Source organism: Pempheris klunzingeri, chromosome 7 (genome assembly GCF_042242105.1).
Source record: "Pempheris klunzingeri isolate RE-2024b chromosome 7, fPemKlu1.hap1, whole genome shotgun sequence".
Classification (NCBI taxonomy): Eukaryota; Metazoa; Chordata; class Actinopteri; order Acropomatiformes; family Pempheridae; genus Pempheris; species Pempheris klunzingeri.
The window spans coordinates 4,488,677-4,507,597 of NC_092018.1; the positions used below are offsets into that span (position 1 = coordinate 4,488,677).

The window sequence follows — 18,921 nt, forward strand, 5'->3', positions numbered from 1 at the left end:
AATAGAACCAACACTTTTATAAAAAAAAAAAAAAGGGAAAAAAAACACCCAAACACAAACATATTTACAATGTTCACACAGACATGACGTGCAGATGATCCAAATGTGGATCTCAGCAGTTTGAGAAAAAGGCCTCTATAATAATAATAATTGAGTTTGTAACACAAAACTAAAGAGTGGAAACTGCCAACATGAAGTCTTTCATAAAGAAGTGTCTGCACATACTACTGCTAAAGCAGGAGACTCAGGAAGCTTATGGAAGGGTTTTGGTCCGTAGCAAACCAACAAACTTGTTAGAAAATCCAACAATAACAGCTTAAAGTAGCAAATGAAGTCATCAGCACTCACGAGTACAGATGTAACACGGAGAGAGATGCACATAAGCAACGCATCTTTAAAAGTGTTACTTATTACCAAATGCTGACGACCTCATTTACCTTTAAGATCACTCTCTAAAGAAGTTTGAGTTGAGCACGCAGAGTCTTTTGTCTCCAGCAGCTTAAAGTGCGTTCCAGTCTATGGGAGACTTTCCAGATTTCGCTAGCAGCTCGTTGGCCTTTGAGAAATGTCTGCAGCCAAAGAATCCCCGATGAGCAGAGAGGGGAGACGGATGCACAGCCTGCAGGACGTGGTGGCGCTTCTACAAACGGAGGGAACAAAACCTTAGATGCCTGAACAGTCTATATAAAAAGCTTTACAAGTGTTTGTATCAAAAACGGCGTCGACTCACCCTGTTAATAGCAGCTCCTTTCTTCTGAGCGTACGATCCCCACAGCATGAAGACGAGGCCCTCCAGGTTGTCGCTGAGCCACAGCACCACAGCGTCAGTGAAGGCCTCCCAGCCTTGGTCTTTGTGGGAGTTGGCCTGGCGCGCTCGGACCGTCAACACGGCGTTGAGCAGCAACACACCTGATGAGCGAGGTCTCTTTTGTTGTAACTGTGTATAAACATTCAAACCGTGTGTGTGTGTGTGTGTGTGTGTGTGTGTTTTTTTACCTTGTTTGGCCCATCCAGTCAGATCTCCATGTCCAGGGTGCTGAAAGCCTTCGATGTCTGAGACCAGTTCTTTGTACATGTTCTCCAAACTGGAGATTAAATACATACGTCAAAAGGCTTCACAGCAGAAAGCACCGTCTGATTTTACAGGCAATGGTTTAAAAAGTAGGGACAAAGAGTGAGAAGGCTTTAACCTGGGTGGAGGAGACACTGGTCTTTTCACACTGAAGCACAATCCATGGGCCTGGTTAGGACCATGATAGGGATCCTGGCCAAGAATCACCACTTTGACCTGGAATTAGAGACAGAACGAAAATTGAGACAATTAACGCACAGCTAAGAGTCGCACACGTCAGAGTACACCCTCAGAGTTCCTACACAGCTGACCATATTTGACACCCAAGTAAAAACAGCTAGATGTTTATCATGTACATAAACCGTTGACATGAATATTAGATCCCTTGTCCGAGGAAACATTGAGTCATCTGGTTATTTGTGATGCTGTGTGTACTTTTTCTATCCAATTCAAAGCTCGCTCTGTCCCACGCGCTCTCTCACAGTGGTAGACACTGTGGCTGCTCTGACTGCCCGCTCTAGGGCTACAGTTATCAAATACAAATATTTTTACATACTCTTTTTTTTTTTTTTTTTACATACTTATCCATCCATCCTCATGCAAATTACCAAAATCAAATCCCAAACTGTGAAGGAACTCTATTAACTTTTAAAGAAAGGTTTCAAGAGAGGTGAGACCCATGCAGACGCAGCAGCAGCAGCAGCTTTCAGCAACTCCAAACAAACAAAGGATGTCTCACGGTTTTCTACAACTCTACAACAGAGATCTTAACATTATGTTGGATCCCAGTCTAGATTCAAGGCCACATTATTGCTCCTTGTTTTTATAAACCGTCTTCCCTCTTTTCCCTCTACTTCCTGCTTCCTGCTTTGCAACCTCTGGACGAATAAAATGATCTTGCTTGTGTTGAAAGTCTCATTGTGTGTGTGTGTGTGTGTGTGTGTGTCTCATGATGCCACAGGTGAGGGTGAAGGGCCAGTGCAGTTACACTTACATCTCGGATGTCACACATCTGTGTCCAGGTGAAGACTTGCTCTGCAGGTGGGTACACAGTGTTGCGTTTCCTCTCTTCACAAACAAAATTCATCAACTGTGGCACAGAGACATGGAGTTATTTTACCTGTTCAAAACATCAGAGACACTGAGTGCTGTGCAGAGTGCGGACTTGTTCACTGACTTTGGTGAAGTAGGGTTTTCCAAACTCTGCAGACAGTCCGTCTCTCCAGCTGTCCCCAAATCCTGGAGGAGTTTGAGCGGAAGTGCGTCTCTGCAGCGCTGCTCTCTTGCTGCGGGCGATCCTGTCCAGCTGCTCCGGGGACAGAGGAAGAGGAGGAAGACTGGACGGCTCAGGCTCCACCGTCTTCAAGGACTTCGGCTTCTTCTGCATAATTTTAGTAATTTTAGATTTAGTAGAATACAGAGCTGGTGAGAGGCGAGCAGCTGGAGGCGCCACAAGCTTTAGAAAACGTCGACTGTGCAGTACAAACATTGCTGCGCTGCGGTGGCCGTGAACGCCACCTCAAACTACAAGTATCAGGAACACAGCGGGGATTGCGAACGCAGCTTGGAGGAGCCTGAACGTATCACGGCGACTGTTTGAAACACTGCTGCACCGTAAGTGGCGTTTAAATACTCATAACGTTATTTTTCACAGCACAGGACACCGGACACGTGGCTAATGCTAGTGAAGCAGAAGTGGCTCTCACCGGGTCTCTCGCATCCTCCTCGGCTTCATATAAATCCTTGGAGATCCTCTTCTTCGAGACAGGCGAAAAAAACGAGTTTATGGTTTTCTGTCCAATCATTTTGTGGAGAAACACCTTGGCAGTAGCAGCTGTGATCCGGTTAACTTCACTCGGGAGGTGGTGTGGGAGCGAGCCGGCTGTGGAGCTCCGCGGGAAACCTGCAGACTGTTTCTGGGATTAAAGTATTTCGCGCCAAATCAGTGACGAAAGCAGGTTTATGCTAATGAGCTGAGGGGCGTTCAAGAGCATCTGGTCCTGCATGGATGAGTTCCCTACGTTTTGTGGAGGGTAAAACACCAGGCGATCATGAGAGAGAGAGAGAGAAATACACGTTTCCCCACTGTTTTTCATGATTGTGTGTCATTTTAGCGTTTTAAAGGCGTAATGCCAAGATCTTTGATTGTACCACGATGCACTACAGAGCGCCACAGGAAATCATTCCTGTCTGTGGCCATCAAACTATACAACTCCTCACTCTGAGTGTACATATTGTTTATATATGATGGGACTCTGGACTCATCATGTGCAATAATTTTTAATTCATACTTTTATATTTTCACTTTTGAGATTGAAGTGTGTTCTTATTCTTTGCCTACATTGCTCTTTATTTCTGAACACTGTACACTTGAGTTGGAGCTGTGTGTAACAAAAAGCAGTTTCCCCCTGGGGATTGATAAAGGGATTCTGATTCTGATTCTGATTCTGATCTTTGCGGTTGTCTACGCCGTTTTGTAGTGATAGAACAAAGTGCTTCATGAAGTCAGAGATTAATTGCAAACAATTTGAGTCATTTTTCAAGCAAGAATGACCTGTTTTTCTGTTTCCATGTTCTTGAATTTGTGGGTTTACTGCTTTTCTTTGTCACCTTTGTATCAGGGTGATTGTGAAGGGCTTCTTCACTTTTCTAAGTAAAACGATTAAATTGATCAATCTAGCAAACAGTTCATTTTTGATTAATTGATAATGAAGTATGATTGTTGGAATAAAAAATGTCCTGAATTTAACAAAATATAACAAATTTCTGCTAAAAAAAAACGAGTTAATAGTAGAAATAGTTCAGACCTTTACTGACACATTTATTTAAATCTCAAAATCACTTGTTCTGCAATCAATTCTTTGCACCATAAGCTCCTCAGACAGCCACAGACAAGTCATTGTAATGGAAAGACAGAATAGACGCTCCCCACGGAAGAAGATCAAACTGGAGAGCCATGAGAGGACGAAGCAGGAGGAGGAGGAGGAGGAGGAGGAGGATGGAGATGGAGCTTTGGCCGAGTTCTCTAACCCTGTTCCCTGGCAGAAGATAGAGGCAGAGGGACTAGACTGTGATTACGCTCTGCTGTTCTCCAAAAAGGAGGCAGACCACCTCTTTAAACAGCTGGAGGAGGAGGTGGTGTACTCAACAGGTAGGTCAAACCTTTTTCTGTAAAGTTATGGCCAGAAGTTGCAGCTTGGTTGAACAAGTGTGACTGTTTTTGTTGCAGGGGAAGAATCAATGGTCCAGGTGTTTGGGAAAGTGTACAGTATACCGAGAAAGCAGGCCACATATGGAGATACGGGTCTCACCTACACCTATTCTGGGGTGACACGATTGGCCTGCCCGTGGACTCCAACCTTGGAATATATTCGAGATGCCGTCACAAAAACAACTGGACAAACATTTAACTTTGTTCTGGTCAACAGGTGAGAAATGACCGAATATAAGTTCAGATTGATATTTGTCTCTATTTTTAAAGGCCGACATACTAACCACAGTTTGGCAGATTGCCGATTAATTGTCCAACTTGTATTTGTCTCCCAGCTGAAAGTCTTCTTTTCCCCATCAGGTACAAAGATGGACAGGACCACATGGGTGAGCATCGTGATGATGAGAAGGAGCTGGACCCCCTCTGTCCCATCGCCTCCGTCTCTCTGGGAGCGGCACGAGACTTTATCTTCAGGCACAGAGATGCTCGGGGAAAACAGAGCCGCAGACAGATTGAACCCGTGAAGCTGGAGCTCGCTCATGGAAGCCTGCTCCTCATGAACTCACCCACCAACACGTTCTGGTACCACAGCCTCCCCGCTCGCAAGAAGATCTCCCTGCCTCGGATCAACCTCACCTTTAGACGCATCCTACTGGACAGGAAGAAATGAGCAGGAGTGGATTATCAATGGGACCAGCACCCAAGAAACCTCTTACTAAAGGGCCCCACTTAAGGCTAAATGGAGGATAAGCCCCATGTTGCTTAAACACATGGACAAATATCACAACTATAAAATATATTTGTTAATGTAGCAGCTGAATCTGAGTGACTAAATAGGTTGGATTGACTGAAGCAGACTCAGACTACCACTTAGTATAGCAGCTGGAAACATTTCTAAAGAAAGGATCAACAGTTCTTCTCACTGCATGCAGACCATTTAACCTCTCGTTGCACTAAAATGAACTGTTCATGTTGTACTGACGCAGCAATGAGGCAAAATAGACCTTTAACATGTGCTATACTGGAAGGAGGCTTATGTCTCTGGATGGTAAATGTATAGTATGATGCTCTTTAGATGGTTACAAAATGTCCGTGGAAGCTTCAAGGTCTATTTACTAGCTTTTTCCCCCCCCAGAGCTTTCGTCCCCATCGCAAGGTCTTTATAAGCTTTCAAACTCTTGTCAGTGTCTGTCTTTAGCACTAAGGAACCGTTAAACTTATGTATTTTATTTATACTTATGAAACAAGCATTGCTTATCCCTTAAGACAAAATGTTATGTTTGAAACCCTCAAGCTTGTTTGATCACCTTACGTTAAAAAAAGGTTCTGTTTGTTTCAGAAAGTGATTGCTTGATCTTCAAGGCACTTTAACTCTGTTGTCTCAAAGGTAATAAATACTTACATTACTCTAAAAAACTAAATTCTCAAGCACACGTTTTTTTTTGTTTTGATTTTTTTAATACCTGAAAACAATCACCTATACAGATTCCACACAAATACACAATATCCCACATTAATCTACTGTAGTGCAAATTGCAAACATTAACAAGTCTTGGACCGGGCCAAATATCTGTGTGACGTCGTTGGTTTGGTTGGAGCAAAGTGGCAGTTATTTCTTACGCAGAATTAAAAATATACTCAGGATAACTTGCCCAAAAATCCTGCCTTCACACACTCTGTATTGACTGAGAGCAGGTTGTTATTGATCTGTTTACCTGTTACACACAAACACCGTGCCAAATGGCTCTGATCCATCATACTGCATGTTCTCATTAGTCGCGGCACACATGGCTTCATGTGTTAAAAATCTCGGGCATCAAAGACAACATGGCACTTTAACCTCAACTGTGCAGCTCTGCAAATCATGACAGTGTGAGGTTTATTGGAAACATAGAAAAATATCAAATTCAACTGCTTGAAACATTGTGTCCACTACAGGTGTACGCACGCTGCCGGGAATCATTAGGCTATTTCGATTAGACGATAGAGAACCAGAGTTAAGGAAAAAAAATCCTACCTATCTGACTTTTCATATGTAACAACTTCTGGGTAACATTATCAGGCAGTGGACAAAACAACAGGAACCCCTTGAAGTAAACTGCAGTAAACCTTAACACCAAAAACTTAAAAATGTGCTGTAGAGTTGAGTCCGACAGCTTGAACAAAAATAATATAAACTTCACATAAGAACAGTGTATTGCAGGACTTTTACGGTAGAGTGCACTTTATTGTCAGGTGTTCCAATTTTTTTGTCCCATCGAAGCCAAAATGTTACATGACAGAAATTGTTACACGTGTCAAAGAAAATTATCTTACATGATCAATGATACTTGACTAAAAATCCTGCATATCCATAATCTTTGGGATTAAGAGCCTCCTATACTCTATCAGAGAACGTAGCCGCTCATGGATTTAATATCGGAACACATCATACAACGACCTTGGTCCATGATGTAAAATGATTTCTACAGAAACTGTCTGGTCTCATTGTCACAAAGTCCTAATCCACCTGTTGGTAACCGTGTTGTAACGGCTGTGACACGTATGTAACGAAAAGGCAGAAGTCAGTCAGTCAGGATGTGAGGCTGTGAGCTTCTGGCTACTCCTCTGAGCGCAGAGCGAGGTTCAGTCTTCGGACTCTCTCGTAGAAGAGCATGTAAGCGTTGGAAGCCAGGGCCTCGTGCAGACTGGCTTTTCGTACCGAGTCGTCTGACACCCAAAGCCACTGGGAGCTGAACGCCGAAGAGTTGTGAGGTGAGGAAGGGCTGCGACGGTACGTGACGAAATGTCCTGAGTGCATGTCCCCGTGGTGAACCAGCACAGCCGTGAGCTGGAAAAGGTACTCTGTAGAACTGGAAGGAAAGACATACGGATGGGTGTCACATAAGTCTCTGCACTCCATTTCTCCAAAGAATAATCCTTCATTTGGTGTTTCAGTGATGGTGCCAGGGAACGTCGTCAAATACATCAGTCTAAAATCTCTCATATGTGTTTCACTGGGTTGACATCTGGTAACTGTGAAGGCCACTAAGGCCGATAACAGACAGACAGATAGATGAAGCCACAAATGTTATGTACGCAGTGACTAATAAAAAAAAAAAAGTTTTCACGATCTTCACGACACTGAAAAGCTTGATATACATGCACTGTTTTCTTGTTTTTGTCTTTTTGCCTTTATTTGATAGGCAAGTGAGAGACAGACAGGAAATGGGGGGGAGGGCTACAACATGCGACAAAGATCGGCAGATAGAATCAAACTGGCGACGTTTGGTTGACCATGCACTCGTGCCACGCTCTGTAACAACTTGGCTAAGGAGGCATGAGTTTCTTGGATTATTGCACCTTGATGTTGTGTTTACCTGTAGTCATATGCGAGTCCGAGCTGTGGGTTCACACCCGCAGAGTGAAGAAACACAGACGAACAGGTTCCATTGAAAAAAGGTTTGTTGTTGTTGTTACGATGCTCTGCATCTGGAAAACAAAACACAACAAATGGATGAGGAGAAAAAAAAACTGAATATGAAGCAGAGTGAATACAGAGTTGATAAATCCAGCATACCAGTGCCATTAGGGGTGGCCTTCTCCACGGGACCGTCTGAATTTTCTGCCTTTTTAGGCTTCGCAGCACATTTGATCCGCTGACTTCTCTGTGTGGAGGCATTCTGTTTGTAGCGGTCCATTGATAGATACTCTGTGAACTGCACATGCTCCTGTCTTTTGATGGGGGTTCCTTCATTGGACCACGTCAGTCTTTGTAAATGGATGCAGAGGCACTGGGGGAGCTGGCAGAGGAAGGGACACGTTTGAAAGGACAAAACAGATTATTAGATTTTAAAAACACATTTTTGAACATTTAGGATTAGATATAATGAGTGGTTCAGATTCATTCAAAGCTTAGCTGTTTCCTTTCTCCTCCGAAATTGGGCAAAAACAAGCTTTAGTGGTGCACAGATTTTCTAAATAGTGATTAACATCTTAGGCTACTACTACTTTACTTCAAGTGACATGATAAATGCAAAAGGCAGTGGGGAGAATGTGTTGAAACAGAGGATGATTACATTTGGGCTGTGTGGTGGTGCAGAATGTCTGATTTTATATAGCAATGCTTGAGAAATGAATACTGCTGTCTTATTTTTACATCTCTGGATATTCCATTTCATAACAACCAGATTCAGGCTCCTAGCTTTACATGTTGCAAAGTGTTTGGGGCTTTGAGCTGGGAAAAATACCCAGTCCAATGTCAATCTCCTCCACTCTGTTCAGTACCAGGTACAGTGCTGCAACCCACATTCTTGGTCGGGGACACCCCTAAATGACAGTTACCTTTCCCAGTTTTAGCTGTTTAACAAATGTTGTCCTCTGGTTTTCCAGAACATGTCCATTTACCGTGGTCCCTTGTTGAAGCTAAGGAGAAATGATCCAAAAGAGAAACAAAACAAAATCAGCAAAATACACCTTTGCAAAAGGACCACGTAGGCCTTTCTGGTGTCATATGAAAGCAATTGGAAGCACCTTTATGCCAGTTTTGTAGCAAAGGTTTCCAGTAAATTACAGAATTTAACTGAATTATTACCAGCACTTGGCAAGACATTGATATTGTAGAGATTTTACCTTTGTGCAGTTTTCACACTCCACTTCTTTGATAGTTTCTGAGGAGATGAAATGCTGAAGACACTGATCTAAAGAGATAGGTCGGCCCTGGGGACAAATGCAGATGAAATTATGACAAACAGACCAACAAAAAGGTATATCAAGCACATTAACTTGTGATATTCATGTGTTCCTGACAGTTTTGCTTACCCACTGAGGTAAAGGGATGGACAGGGAGAGGCTCTCAAACGAGTCATATCGCACTGGACTCTAAACAAAAGCGAAACAGAGCTATAAATCACAGTGAGAATCTAAAAGGCCAAATAACAAAAACTAACTTGCCATTCACTTTCTTTGCAAAAAAAACAAACAAACCAACTCACTTGTTGTTCGCAGCGTTTGCACGACATGTTGCTTGTTAGACGACCATGAAAAGGATGCTGAATCTTATATGGACTTGGTATTGGGTGAAGAGGGGCTGCAAAATGAAAGAAATATTAGAGATGAAATAATAAGATTTACTTGTGGTTTGATATGCTAGGCTCCATAATTTCATTCTGCCTTACCTCGACTTCTGCAGGTCATAGTTTTCTCATCTTGATCAGGGAGACTCTGGTGTAAAACAAACACAGAATAACTGGGAGTGCAGTACCACGTTTGTCACTTCTACAAGAGCACACCGGAGGCATCAGCATGCGAGAGACATTTGTGTGCAGTTTTAAGGACAAGCAAGCAGAGAGGTGATAACTTGCCTCCAGGGACTGCATGTCAAACAAGTGAGTGACTTTGGGTTGACGATCCCGCTCCTCCTCCAGAGACGATGTAAGGACATGAAAAAGTTCGTGTGCATCCTGACAGCAGATAAACCAACGCAGAGAGACAACTTTCAAGATTTTAATAAAAACACTGCACCTACAGTTAATATAGAAATATCAGAACGTACCACTCAGAAGCATTATTGGCTAACCTGCTCTTCAAATGAACTGATGTGCCAACGGTAAAGTCTAAGAACATCTAAGAGGCATCCGGCGTCAAGTACGTCTTCCTCCCCAGGCTCATCACTGGACAGAGCTGTCAGTGCAAAACCAGAGACATATTCCATGTCAAACATATGAACAAACACTGCACGTACACTGTGCTATGGTTACTTATATCACTGGTCTTATATACCTTTAAGAAGCTGAAGCAGCGTCGCGGACAGCTGGTTGTCTTTGCATGATTGGATCGTAGGCGAACCTGAAAACTCCTCCAGCCACCTGATGAAGGACGGACATGCTGCCAAACCCTGAAGCAATGAGTTCAGGAAGCAGGTATTGCCTAAGTTCAACAGACCAGGTGCCATACCTGAAAGAAAACACGAGTCAGTTACTGCTTTACATACAGAGCTCAACATCTAGTGTGCGCAGCATATTCTCCTACTGATGCTCACCTCTCTTTCTCTTCTTTCTCTCTGTAATTGGGCCCCACAAAACGTATACTCCAGCCGCAATCGCAGCAGCTATCCCACCGATGACGCCCCAGTTTTTTATCATCTTGTTTCTGAAAAGACCAAATTATGTTAATGAAGGAGAGAATCAGCGAGAGAAAACAATAACAGATTCAGGAAGGCATGAGGGTCACAGTCACACACACACACACAGTCATACATCATGCCTGTTGTTGATGATGAAATAATAATATAATATAATAAGTGAATGTAATGGTGTAATATGTGTTTTACTATATCTAACTGGATCGGCGCACTATTAGAGATGTTAATATCTAATTACCTGTTTCACCATTACCATAAAAGTTTAACTGTTAATGTTGCTTATAGAATTATTGTACAATGTACACAAACAATATAAAGCAGCAAATCTATAGTGTTAATTAACACAACCACACGAAACAGAGAGCACGATGTGGATCTGTGCTGCTCTCCACCGTCTCTCTGGGTCAGAGGCAGTGAACTGTGTCATAGTGAGATTTGTTTCCACCCTCATTGATAAAAATGCTGATACACCACTCAGTATGATGTAATACAATTTAACAACAATAGCCTCCAACATGACCTTCAAGTTGAGCCAATAACTCATCTGAAGGCGTTTTAACAAACCCTGAACACTAGTAGTTGTATTATGGACCTAGGCTGTGATTTGTGCCTTTGTGCTTTTATCTCTATGTCCCACTGCTGTTGAGTGATTTAATCACGTTGAGTTACTGTGAACAGTTTTAAGAGAAACCCCAACTAATGCGTTTTCTTCTGCTATTCGAAGCAACAGGCACTACAACGCGTCCAAAGTAATGCAAAACAAATGCATTAATAGTGTGATCCATTAACCTTTGAGTCGTTTATCCGAGTTAAAAACAGACCAGATCAAGCAAAGCCGCTTCCAACTTAGCCTCGTTTGCCTGCACACCAGTCAGCAAGCTTTAAAACGTTACTTATTATGTTAGTTAGGTTGTTTTGCAACCGCTGCGCGACTTTATCTGAGTTAATACCGACACGAGCCACGAGCCAGCTCACACCAACATTAGCAGCTAGCTTTAGCTGAGTTTAAGCTAACTTACCGACCACCCCGAGGTCAGGCCGCCACCGGCGAACTATGTCGCCTCCATTAAATTCACATGCACCTGCTCTCTTGTAGCCTCGGCACGGGTAACATGTCTCATAGCTACGCGTCCCCGTCGGCAGCTTTTCGTGATTGTGACGCTGAACCGACTCCGTATTTGTCTGCGCATGTTTCGGGTTCGACGTGCGGCGGCGTCGTGACCCGCTTTGCTCCGGCCTCGCTGCCCCTAACACGAGCTTTACTGGGTTGTTTGCCAGCGAGGAGGTTTTACCTGACTACGGATCCGGTGCCAAGGAACTCCCCGACAAGCTTATCGGAGCTTTCTGGTCTGCACCACAACATCCTGCTTTCATTGCGGAACTCCCGTCTTCAGTGGCGTGTTTCCGGACGGACCCACGGAGGAGCGGACCGACGTGTTCACTGTTTACACTCCGACCACCAACACCTTCTTACCTTCACTCCTGCGCACATTTCTGGAGTCACATGATCTATTTACGACCTCATCAAGAGAAAATGTTTGTGTGAGTTGTTCCTTTAACTCACTGCTGCATCTATTTTTAGTTTGACAGGATATTTCTAAACGTGCTCCTGATATTTGTGCTGATTGCTGCTTGAAATGAACAATTTATCATCTTATCATCTGTTTATAATATTGGCCAAATATTTTACAGATACATATTTTCTGGATTCTTACAGGAATTTCTGAATGTTATATTCTTGTATTAAAAAGCTTTCAAAGCTTTACCTCTCTGTAGCACCTAACATTTGTTCTCTAATTGGTCTAGAGACTTTTTATCTCGTAATTATGACTTTTTATCTCAGCTTTTTTTTTTTTTTTCACCGGCGGAAACGGGCTTCCATACATATCCATAATGTTTGGTTGATTTTTTTTCTTTTTTTTTTTTTTTCTGTTTTTGCATCTTATTTAAAACGGTTAAATTTAACTAAATGATTTAACTAAATTTCCTTTAGATGTTACTCAAAGCACCTTGGACTGCCTCTGTTTTTGGAAGGGGCCAAACTAATTACTTCCAGTGCTCCCTGATAATCCTGTCATCATCCAGGAGCCGCTCATAAATGAAACATTGCCTCTAAAAGTGAAATTGCGCCACCACAGCCCCGTGTGAGGGCGCTGATAAGTTGGGACCACACGGTGATCAGCAGTCCTGTGGTGTCGGATCCTCCTGAGCTCGTGCCATCCGCTCCCCCTCTCTCTCCCCGCCTCGTGCTGTGGCTCTCTCAGGGCGGCCTCTCATTGGCTGCCGGCGGACACCCGGAGCAGGTCGCTCTCCTCGGTGCTGAAATCGCTGCTCGTCGTGATAATGTGAACGGCGATGAGGCCAACCGGAGCGTCAGTCAGTAAACAGCAAAATGGACGATGATCTGTTCCAACTGAGACAGCTGCCGTGAGTAGACTTCAGCCAGCAAACGAGCGTCCTTTGTTTTGTTTGGCTTTTTTATTATTATTATTATTATTCAGCCATGACAGCATGTTTGGCCCTCTGACTGCTTCGCATCGCGTTTGTTTGATTAGCTCGTTGGACCACAAATAGCCCCACAGTCCTTAAAGGTAGCAGTTAATTTAGTAACAGCATGTATGCAGTTATAATACCCGAGACACGCTGCTGGATTAAGACAGAAATAAGACAAACTCAGCATGCTCTGGTGTCTGCAGTTTGTTTACAGCCGTGGCGTTTTCCCTAAGAAGATTATTTTGGTTTAATATCTTCATAGGGAGCCGGTTTGCTGTGATTTCTAAGCTGATCAGTTTTCCACCTTAACTTGTAATTGTGTTGGCTGTCATGACTCAGTACCAAACGTGATTTATTTCAGCCCTCCTGAAGGCTGCCCCATAGCTTGGCCGTCATAAATAACATTTCTCAAAGATGCTGAGTTAAATAATTATATGTGAGCATCTTTAGGGGAAAGAGGACACAACACAAGGACACACGAGTTATCCAAATTAAATTGTTTGTCAATCAAAGTGTAAAAAAACGGACAGATGTGGGTTTGAACTTTCAAATCTACTCCAGAGAATGAAGCAGAAGAAAGACATGGCTATGTCACTGCTGTGATACATTCACTTGTATGTGTTTCTATCTACAGAGCTTTAAAATGAAACTGATAACTGGCTTACAGTACTGATACCTTCCATTGTAAGTAGGCTATGTTATGTAATTACAGTGATTAAGAAAGACATCACTTGCGCTCTCCAAGTTCTCTCATCCATAATGAACCGCCTGTTGTCCACATGTCGGAGAAGATTATACCTTCCAGCTGTAGAAAACATGCATATCTGTGTTTATTTAGTAAAGTACAGTGTGCAGAGCTGTCAGTTGGCCTGACTTGGTTCGCACATAGGACGAAATCACCACCCATTCACAAAATTGCATCTAGAAAAAGCTCATATCACCTAGGCAACAGCCTCTGACTCTCATTTGTGCTCAGCTATGCCCTGGCACCAGTCCTCCTAAATTCATATGGTAGAGATGTTCATCTTCCTGTATTATTGAAAATGATTTGGGCTTTTTGTTTCTTTGTTTGTAGTGTTGTCCGTTTCCGTCGCACAGGTGAGAGCACACGCTCCGAGGAGGATGGCGAGAGCAGAGAGCAGGTTGTTAAGATTGCAGAACAGACTGATCTGGAGTCTGTGGCACTTGCAGATGGAGCTCCAGTTCCTCGGGAGTTTGCCAACCCAACTGATGGTACAGTACAGCAGGGCTTTATCTTACACACTCACAACTTCTTTAACTTCCCCTGTCCCTGCACTGTCATAATAAGCTCATTCTCACTGTTGTCCTTCCTCCCCAAAGTAACATGATTTCAGATGCGTGAGATCTTTTGCTGTCTCAAGCTTTCAGATTTTCTTTTCGTGCTTGGAAACAACAGCTTATTGGATCTATTAGATCAGGCCCAACCTGTTTGTAAGAAATAGCAACAATACATATCAACACCACTCCACTGCAGTTTTACACCTTCAGTTTACTTCTGAGGGAAGCTGTTTGACCACTGTTCACACAAGGTTTATATCTGCCCCTTTAAGTACTCTCACTTTGCTCTTTCCCTCAGACACATTCATGGTAGAAGATGCCGTAGAGGCCATTGGCTTCGGGACGTTTCAGTGGAAACTCTCCATCCTCACTGGGCTGTCCTGGGTGAGGGCTGCTCTTTGCTGAAAATGCACATTTCCACATATTATATGTGTTCAGGTTTTTCAGTAAACGCTAGTATTTCCTGTGACTCTTGATTTTCCGCCTGCTCAGATGGCTGATGCTATGGAGATGATGATCCTCAGCATCTTAGCCCCACAGCTCCACTGTGAATGGAGACTGCCCAGCCTCGAGGTGGCACTGCTTACATCGGTAATGGATCTCTAATGCCTCTAAAGTGCTCTTCCTTGCAGTGCTTAGTGCTTAGGTATTGTTTGGAAATAAGTGCTTGTATTGAGCAGCGACAACCATGTGGAAAACAGTAGGGCCCCTAATGGCTTTTAATGTCATTAGATATGTGTCGCAATATCTTGATTTGAAAGACTATCAGAAGCATATTTACTTTTCTGAGTACGATGTAAGGCAACAGGGGAGCTACAGTAGGTTTTACTAGAGCTGTCACATGGTGAGACCTTGAACAGTGCATGATTTAGATATGATTAATACAACATTTACTTTTCATTAGAAGATAATCAAATGGAAATTTCACCTTCACTGACGTCCCGTGGCTCACACACCAAAACAAACAGCCAGACTACTGACAGCAGTTTGAAAACATACATGACAGGAGGTGAATAATATCAGCTATGTGTACATAACATTCCCGACCCCCTTATTATTCTTCTTGCGTTGATGCAGGCAGTGTTCATTGGGATGATGATCAGCTCCTCTCTTTGGGGAAACATATCAGACAAATACGGCAGAAAGACAGTAAGTTCTAATAAAGCCTCAGCTTGACATGGAGAGGATTTATATAATCCTGTCTCCTGTGAGACAAACATCATCAACTTGAGTTTATGGGCAATAAGAAGTCATGTTTTTGGGTTTCTGAATGAAAGCACGTGATACATATCAGACACTGTACTGTATCATATGCACCACACAGGGTCTCAAGATGAGTGTGCTGTGGACTATGTTCTATGGCCTGATGAGTGCATTTGCGCCTATTTACGGGTGGATCCTCGTCCTCCGTGCACTGGTTGGCTTTGGTATTGGAGGGGCGCCACAGTCGTGAGTAACACTCAGTTATCTCTCTGAAAACTACAGTGTAATTCGTGATTTGACTTTTATCTAACTAATGGGAACTAAATGTTCCTCTTCATAAGGGTGACACTGTATGCTGAATTTCTGCCTATGAAGTCCAGAGCCACATGCATCTTGCTGATTGAGGTATGGACGTACCTGCATATCTATCTCACTCATGTAGCAGCCGTCTGAAAATAATGCAAATGACATCCAGACATGAATTGTTCTCTTTTGCCAGCAGAATTTTATGTAATTTAGTTTTTGTCTTGCAGATATTCTGGGCTCTGGGCACTGTGTTTGAGGTCCTCTTAGCGATCCTGGTGATGCCCACTCTGGGCTGGCGCTGGTTGCTCGGCCTCTCTACCATTCCTCTCTTCATTTTTGCCATCCTATGTTTTGTGAGTATGATGTTATCTTGTCTTGAAATGCTCTACAACATGTGTTGGTTACAAATAACAGCTTTTGTCATGACATGTCTGAGCAGTGGCTACCAGAGAGCGCTCGATACGATGTGCTGACAGGGAACCAGGAAAAAGCTCTGGACACATTGAAACGCATTGCTACAGAGAATGGGGCGCCCATGCCTCTGGGAAAACTGATCGCTGCCCGACAGGTAAAAGCCTGATTCAGCAGAGCAGAAATTCTCTTGACAAAATATTAATGTATGCTGCCTGTTATGTTGTCATTTGTATATTCAGATCTTTAAAAATCTGGTCTTTTAACTAGGAGGATCGTGGAAAGATTCGAGATTTATTTTCATCGCACTTTCGCTGGACCACAGTTCTGCTGTGGTTTATTTGGTGGGTGAATGATAATGGCACCCAGTCACATCCTCAGTTATCACTCAATGATTTTTTCTTACTCACTAAGGGATTATGAAGTTTATCACCTCATGTGAACCGCCGTTGTTTCATCCTGTCTCTTTTTCTCCTCAGGTTCGCAAATGCCTTCTCTTACTACGGACTGGTGCTGCTCACTACAGAGCTGTTTCAGGAGGGAGGTGCATGTGGAAGTGAGTCACTCCTCCAACACCAACAAACGCCCTCACACACCCAAGGACACACACATTTTAATTCAGTACACTGCTGAATGAGACATTGCTGTTCACTGACTTGTGTGTTAAAAACCAAAACAGGTAATTGTATTAATAGTTTGTATATTCTTAATGAATAAACATCTGAATCAAATCAAAATGTCCACCAGGAAAAAAAATTCTATACATTTATAGTGTGTTTTTGCAAAAGCAACTCAGAGCTGCTGGGTGTGAATGTTTTTTTTGTACCTCCCTCTAGTGTCCAAAGGTAATAAGAGGGAGCTCAGATGCAGCTTGGAGTGCAAATATCTAAACTCTGACGACTACAAAGACCTCTTGTGGACCACCTTATCTGAATTCCCAGGTACATATTAGTTCATTCTCTGTCTTCACAAAGTCACTCAATATATTTTTATAATATAATTCTAGTTATAGTAGACAGTTTGTGCTATGCTATGGTTTCTCCATATTTACTAGATAAGTAAACATAGGTACAAATATGGTAATGACAGATTTAGTACTCTGACATCATGTTAACATTGCTGCGTTGATTTACTACTGTTTATTTTTAGTAATTAATGACAAAAAAGCTAATTAACATGTGATAAGTGGTGTTTTTCTCCTATTGCCTCCTATTACATCATTAACGTTATTAGTTACACCTCTGCTTGTTCCTGCAAGGACATGTCAAAATGTCTGTCTGAGAAAGATCTGCTTTGTTGCACAGGACTGCTGGTGACACTGTGGGCTATTGATCGATTGGGAAGGAGGAAGACCATGGCGTTGTGTTTCTTCATCTTCTCCATGTGCATCATTCCACTCTACGGATGCGTTGGGAGGTGAGGTGAACACTAGTGAGAGCGTTAAACATGAAATTGTGGAGCTGTCAGTTATAAAACATTATTTGTTCCTCTGTTGCAGAGCATCCATGACAGTTTTGATATTCATTGCCAGAGCTTTTATCGCAGGAGGATTCCAGGCTGCCTATGTGTACACTCCAGAGGTAAGATATCCAACCAGAGAGCCCTTTTTTGCTTGTATTGTGTAAAATGCAAACAGTTATTAGTACAAATCAGACAACATCAGGGCAGCCTCCTCAGGATTTTCTGAAACTCCGCAGGTGTACCCAACAGCAACCAGGGCTTTAGGTCTGGGAACAAGCAGTGGAATGGCCAGAGTCGGTGCCCTCATTACACCTTTTGTCGCGCAGGTAACACCTTTCTATCAGTTTTCTAATTTAAAAACATCACAACACGAGAAAGTGGTGATCACTCGTCTTTGTCCCCGGGCTTCATCCTGCAGGTGATGTTGGAGTCATCCGTATACTTGGCTCTATCCGTGTACTGCTGCTGCTGCCTCCTAGCCGCCATCGCCTCGTGTGCGCTGCCCATTGAGACAACAGGCCGGGGCCTGCAGGAGTCCAGCCACCGAGAGTGGGGCCAAGAGATGGTGGGCCGGGCATCCTCCCACAGCTCAGGGGGAATCCCTAATTCCAGCTCCGGCTCTCAGGGCTGAGGACACGTCAGCTGGAGGACAACCCGAGAGAGGTGACCACAGTGAGGAACAGAGACACGGAGTGGCGAAGAAAAGCTAGACCAGCTTTCTGTGTGCAACTCCAGCCCCATCCAATGATTCTTCACTTTAGGCACCACAGTGGCAGCACAAATATTATATATTGTCATTATATAGTCTAAAACCACTATTGCTGTCACAATTTTGCCACTGAATAACTGCACACGGGGTGACTGGAAAGACCTGAACAAGTGCAAGATTGAGAAAACAAACGGTGGACGACATGTGAACCACTCTTGAATAAGTGAGAATTCAAATACTTCAAGCAAAGTATTTGAATCCTGCTTTTATAATGCCAGAGAAGCAAAGGAGAATAGAGATGGTAATAAAGTATTAGCTTCAAGTAATCACCTTACTTTCAAAGAGCCTTAAAACTACCTATTCTGCTTGTGTTTGAGAGACCCTCTCTTGACTGTATGAAAAAGCTGCAGCATAATGGACATAAATGCGTAGATAAGAAAGAGCATTTTTTTGTGCGCACAAATTGCCTGTTAAAGTTCACTAATTACAACCTCAGCTTTACAAAAAAAGGTGCATTGTTGGAGTGACAGTTCCACATAGGATTAAATAAGGTGTGGGGCCACTTCATTTAAGATTCACTATCAAGTGAAAGGAAATACTGCACAGTAAGTCACTGACTTTCTTGTCTACAACAT

At 43.1% G+C, this 18,921-nt stretch overlaps 4 protein-coding genes across 4 annotated transcripts; 2 read left to right on the forward strand and 2 right to left on the reverse strand.

Moving 5' to 3' along the window:
- Positions 1-54: 54 nt before the first annotated feature.
- On the reverse strand, positions 55-2,963 carry unga (uracil DNA glycosylase a). Its single transcript, XM_070833840.1, has 7 exons — positions 2,779-2,963; positions 2,250-2,453; positions 2,067-2,162; positions 1,191-1,288; positions 997-1,085; positions 731-909; positions 55-640 (listed from the first exon to the last, which is right to left on the reverse strand). Exons 1-7 carry the CDS (start codon positions 2,875-2,877, stop codon positions 500-502), a joined length of 906 nt encoding a protein of 301 aa, XP_070689941.1. The 5' UTR covers positions 2,878-2,963; the 3' UTR covers positions 55-499.
- A 1,013-nt stretch (positions 2,964-3,976) lies between these two features.
- Positions 3,977-4,953, forward strand: alkbh2 (alkB homolog 2, alpha-ketoglutarate dependent dioxygenase). The gene is made up of 3 exons (XM_070833384.1): positions 3,977-4,223; positions 4,302-4,500; positions 4,644-4,953. The coding sequence occupies exons 1-3, from the start codon at positions 3,977-3,979 to the stop codon at positions 4,951-4,953; spliced, it is 756 nt and encodes a 251-aa protein (XP_070689485.1).
- A 1,549-nt stretch (positions 4,954-6,502) lies between these two features.
- Positions 6,503-11,804, reverse strand: usp30 (ubiquitin specific peptidase 30). Its single transcript, XM_070833957.1, has 13 exons — positions 11,697-11,804; positions 10,303-10,412; positions 10,044-10,217; positions 9,841-9,944; positions 9,626-9,724; positions 9,440-9,485; positions 9,257-9,351; positions 9,084-9,143; positions 8,895-8,981; positions 8,607-8,687; positions 7,843-8,065; positions 7,643-7,754; positions 6,503-7,135 (listed from the first exon to the last, which is right to left on the reverse strand). The coding sequence occupies exons 1-13, from the start codon at positions 11,765-11,767 to the stop codon at positions 6,883-6,885; spliced, it is 1,515 nt and encodes a 504-aa protein (XP_070690058.1). The 5' UTR covers positions 11,768-11,804; the 3' UTR covers positions 6,503-6,882.
- Positions 11,805-12,796: 992 nt separating this feature from the next.
- On the forward strand, positions 12,797-18,882 carry svopa (SV2 related protein a). The gene is made up of 16 exons (XM_070833932.1): positions 12,797-12,831; positions 13,973-14,130; positions 14,495-14,580; positions 14,689-14,787; positions 15,274-15,345; positions 15,521-15,645; positions 15,741-15,804; positions 15,933-16,058; positions 16,145-16,273; positions 16,387-16,460; positions 16,596-16,672; positions 16,953-17,057; positions 17,421-17,532; positions 17,615-17,696; positions 17,814-17,903; positions 17,996-18,882. The coding sequence occupies exons 1-16, from the start codon at positions 12,797-12,799 to the stop codon at positions 18,206-18,208; spliced, it is 1,647 nt and encodes a 548-aa protein (XP_070690033.1). The 3' UTR covers positions 18,209-18,882.
- The last annotated feature ends 39 nt before the right edge of the window (positions 18,883-18,921 follow it).

Excerpts from the sequence above, each read along its gene's own strand:
- unga (XM_070833840.1), bottom strand. The coding sequence starts at position 2,877 with ATGATTGGACAGAAAACCATAAACTCGTTTTTTTCGCCTGTCTCGAAG. Across the intron at positions 2,163-2,249 it reads GAAAACCCTACTTCACCAAA|TTGATGAATTTTGTTTGTGA; the intron begins GTCAGTGAACAA and ends TCTGTGCCACAG. Across the intron at positions 910-996 it reads GACTGGATGGGCCAAACAAG|GTGTGTTGCTGCTCAACGCC; the intron begins GTAAAAAAACAC and ends CTCGCTCATCAG.
- alkbh2 (XM_070833384.1), top strand. The coding sequence starts at position 3,977 with ATGGAAAGACAGAATAGACGCTCCCCACGGAAGAAGATCAAACTGGAG. Across the intron at positions 4,224-4,301 it reads GGAGGTGGTGTACTCAACAG|GGGAAGAATCAATGGTCCAG; the intron begins GTAGGTCAAACC and ends TTTTTGTTGCAG. Across the intron at positions 4,501-4,643 it reads AACTTTGTTCTGGTCAACAG|GTACAAAGATGGACAGGACC; the intron begins GTGAGAAATGAC and ends TTTCCCCATCAG.
- usp30 (XM_070833957.1), bottom strand. The coding sequence starts at position 11,767 with ATGTTGTGGTGCAGACCAGAAAGCTCCGATAAGCTTGTCGGGGAGTTC. Across the intron at positions 9,144-9,256 it reads GCAAACGCTGCGAACAACAA|AGTCCAGTGCGATATGACTC; the intron begins GTGAGTTGGTTT and ends GCTTTTGTTTAG. Across the intron at positions 8,688-8,894 it reads AGTGTGAAAACTGCACAAAG|CTTCAACAAGGGACCACGGT; the intron begins GTAAAATCTCTA and ends ATTTCTCCTTAG.
- svopa (XM_070833932.1), top strand. The coding sequence starts at position 12,797 with ATGGACGATGATCTGTTCCAACTGAGACAGCTGCC. Across the intron at positions 14,131-14,494 it reads GTTTGCCAACCCAACTGATG|ACACATTCATGGTAGAAGAT; the intron begins GTACAGTACAGC and ends TCTTTCCCTCAG. Across the intron at positions 15,805-15,932 it reads CATGCATCTTGCTGATTGAG|ATATTCTGGGCTCTGGGCAC; the intron begins GTATGGACGTAC and ends TTTGTCTTGCAG.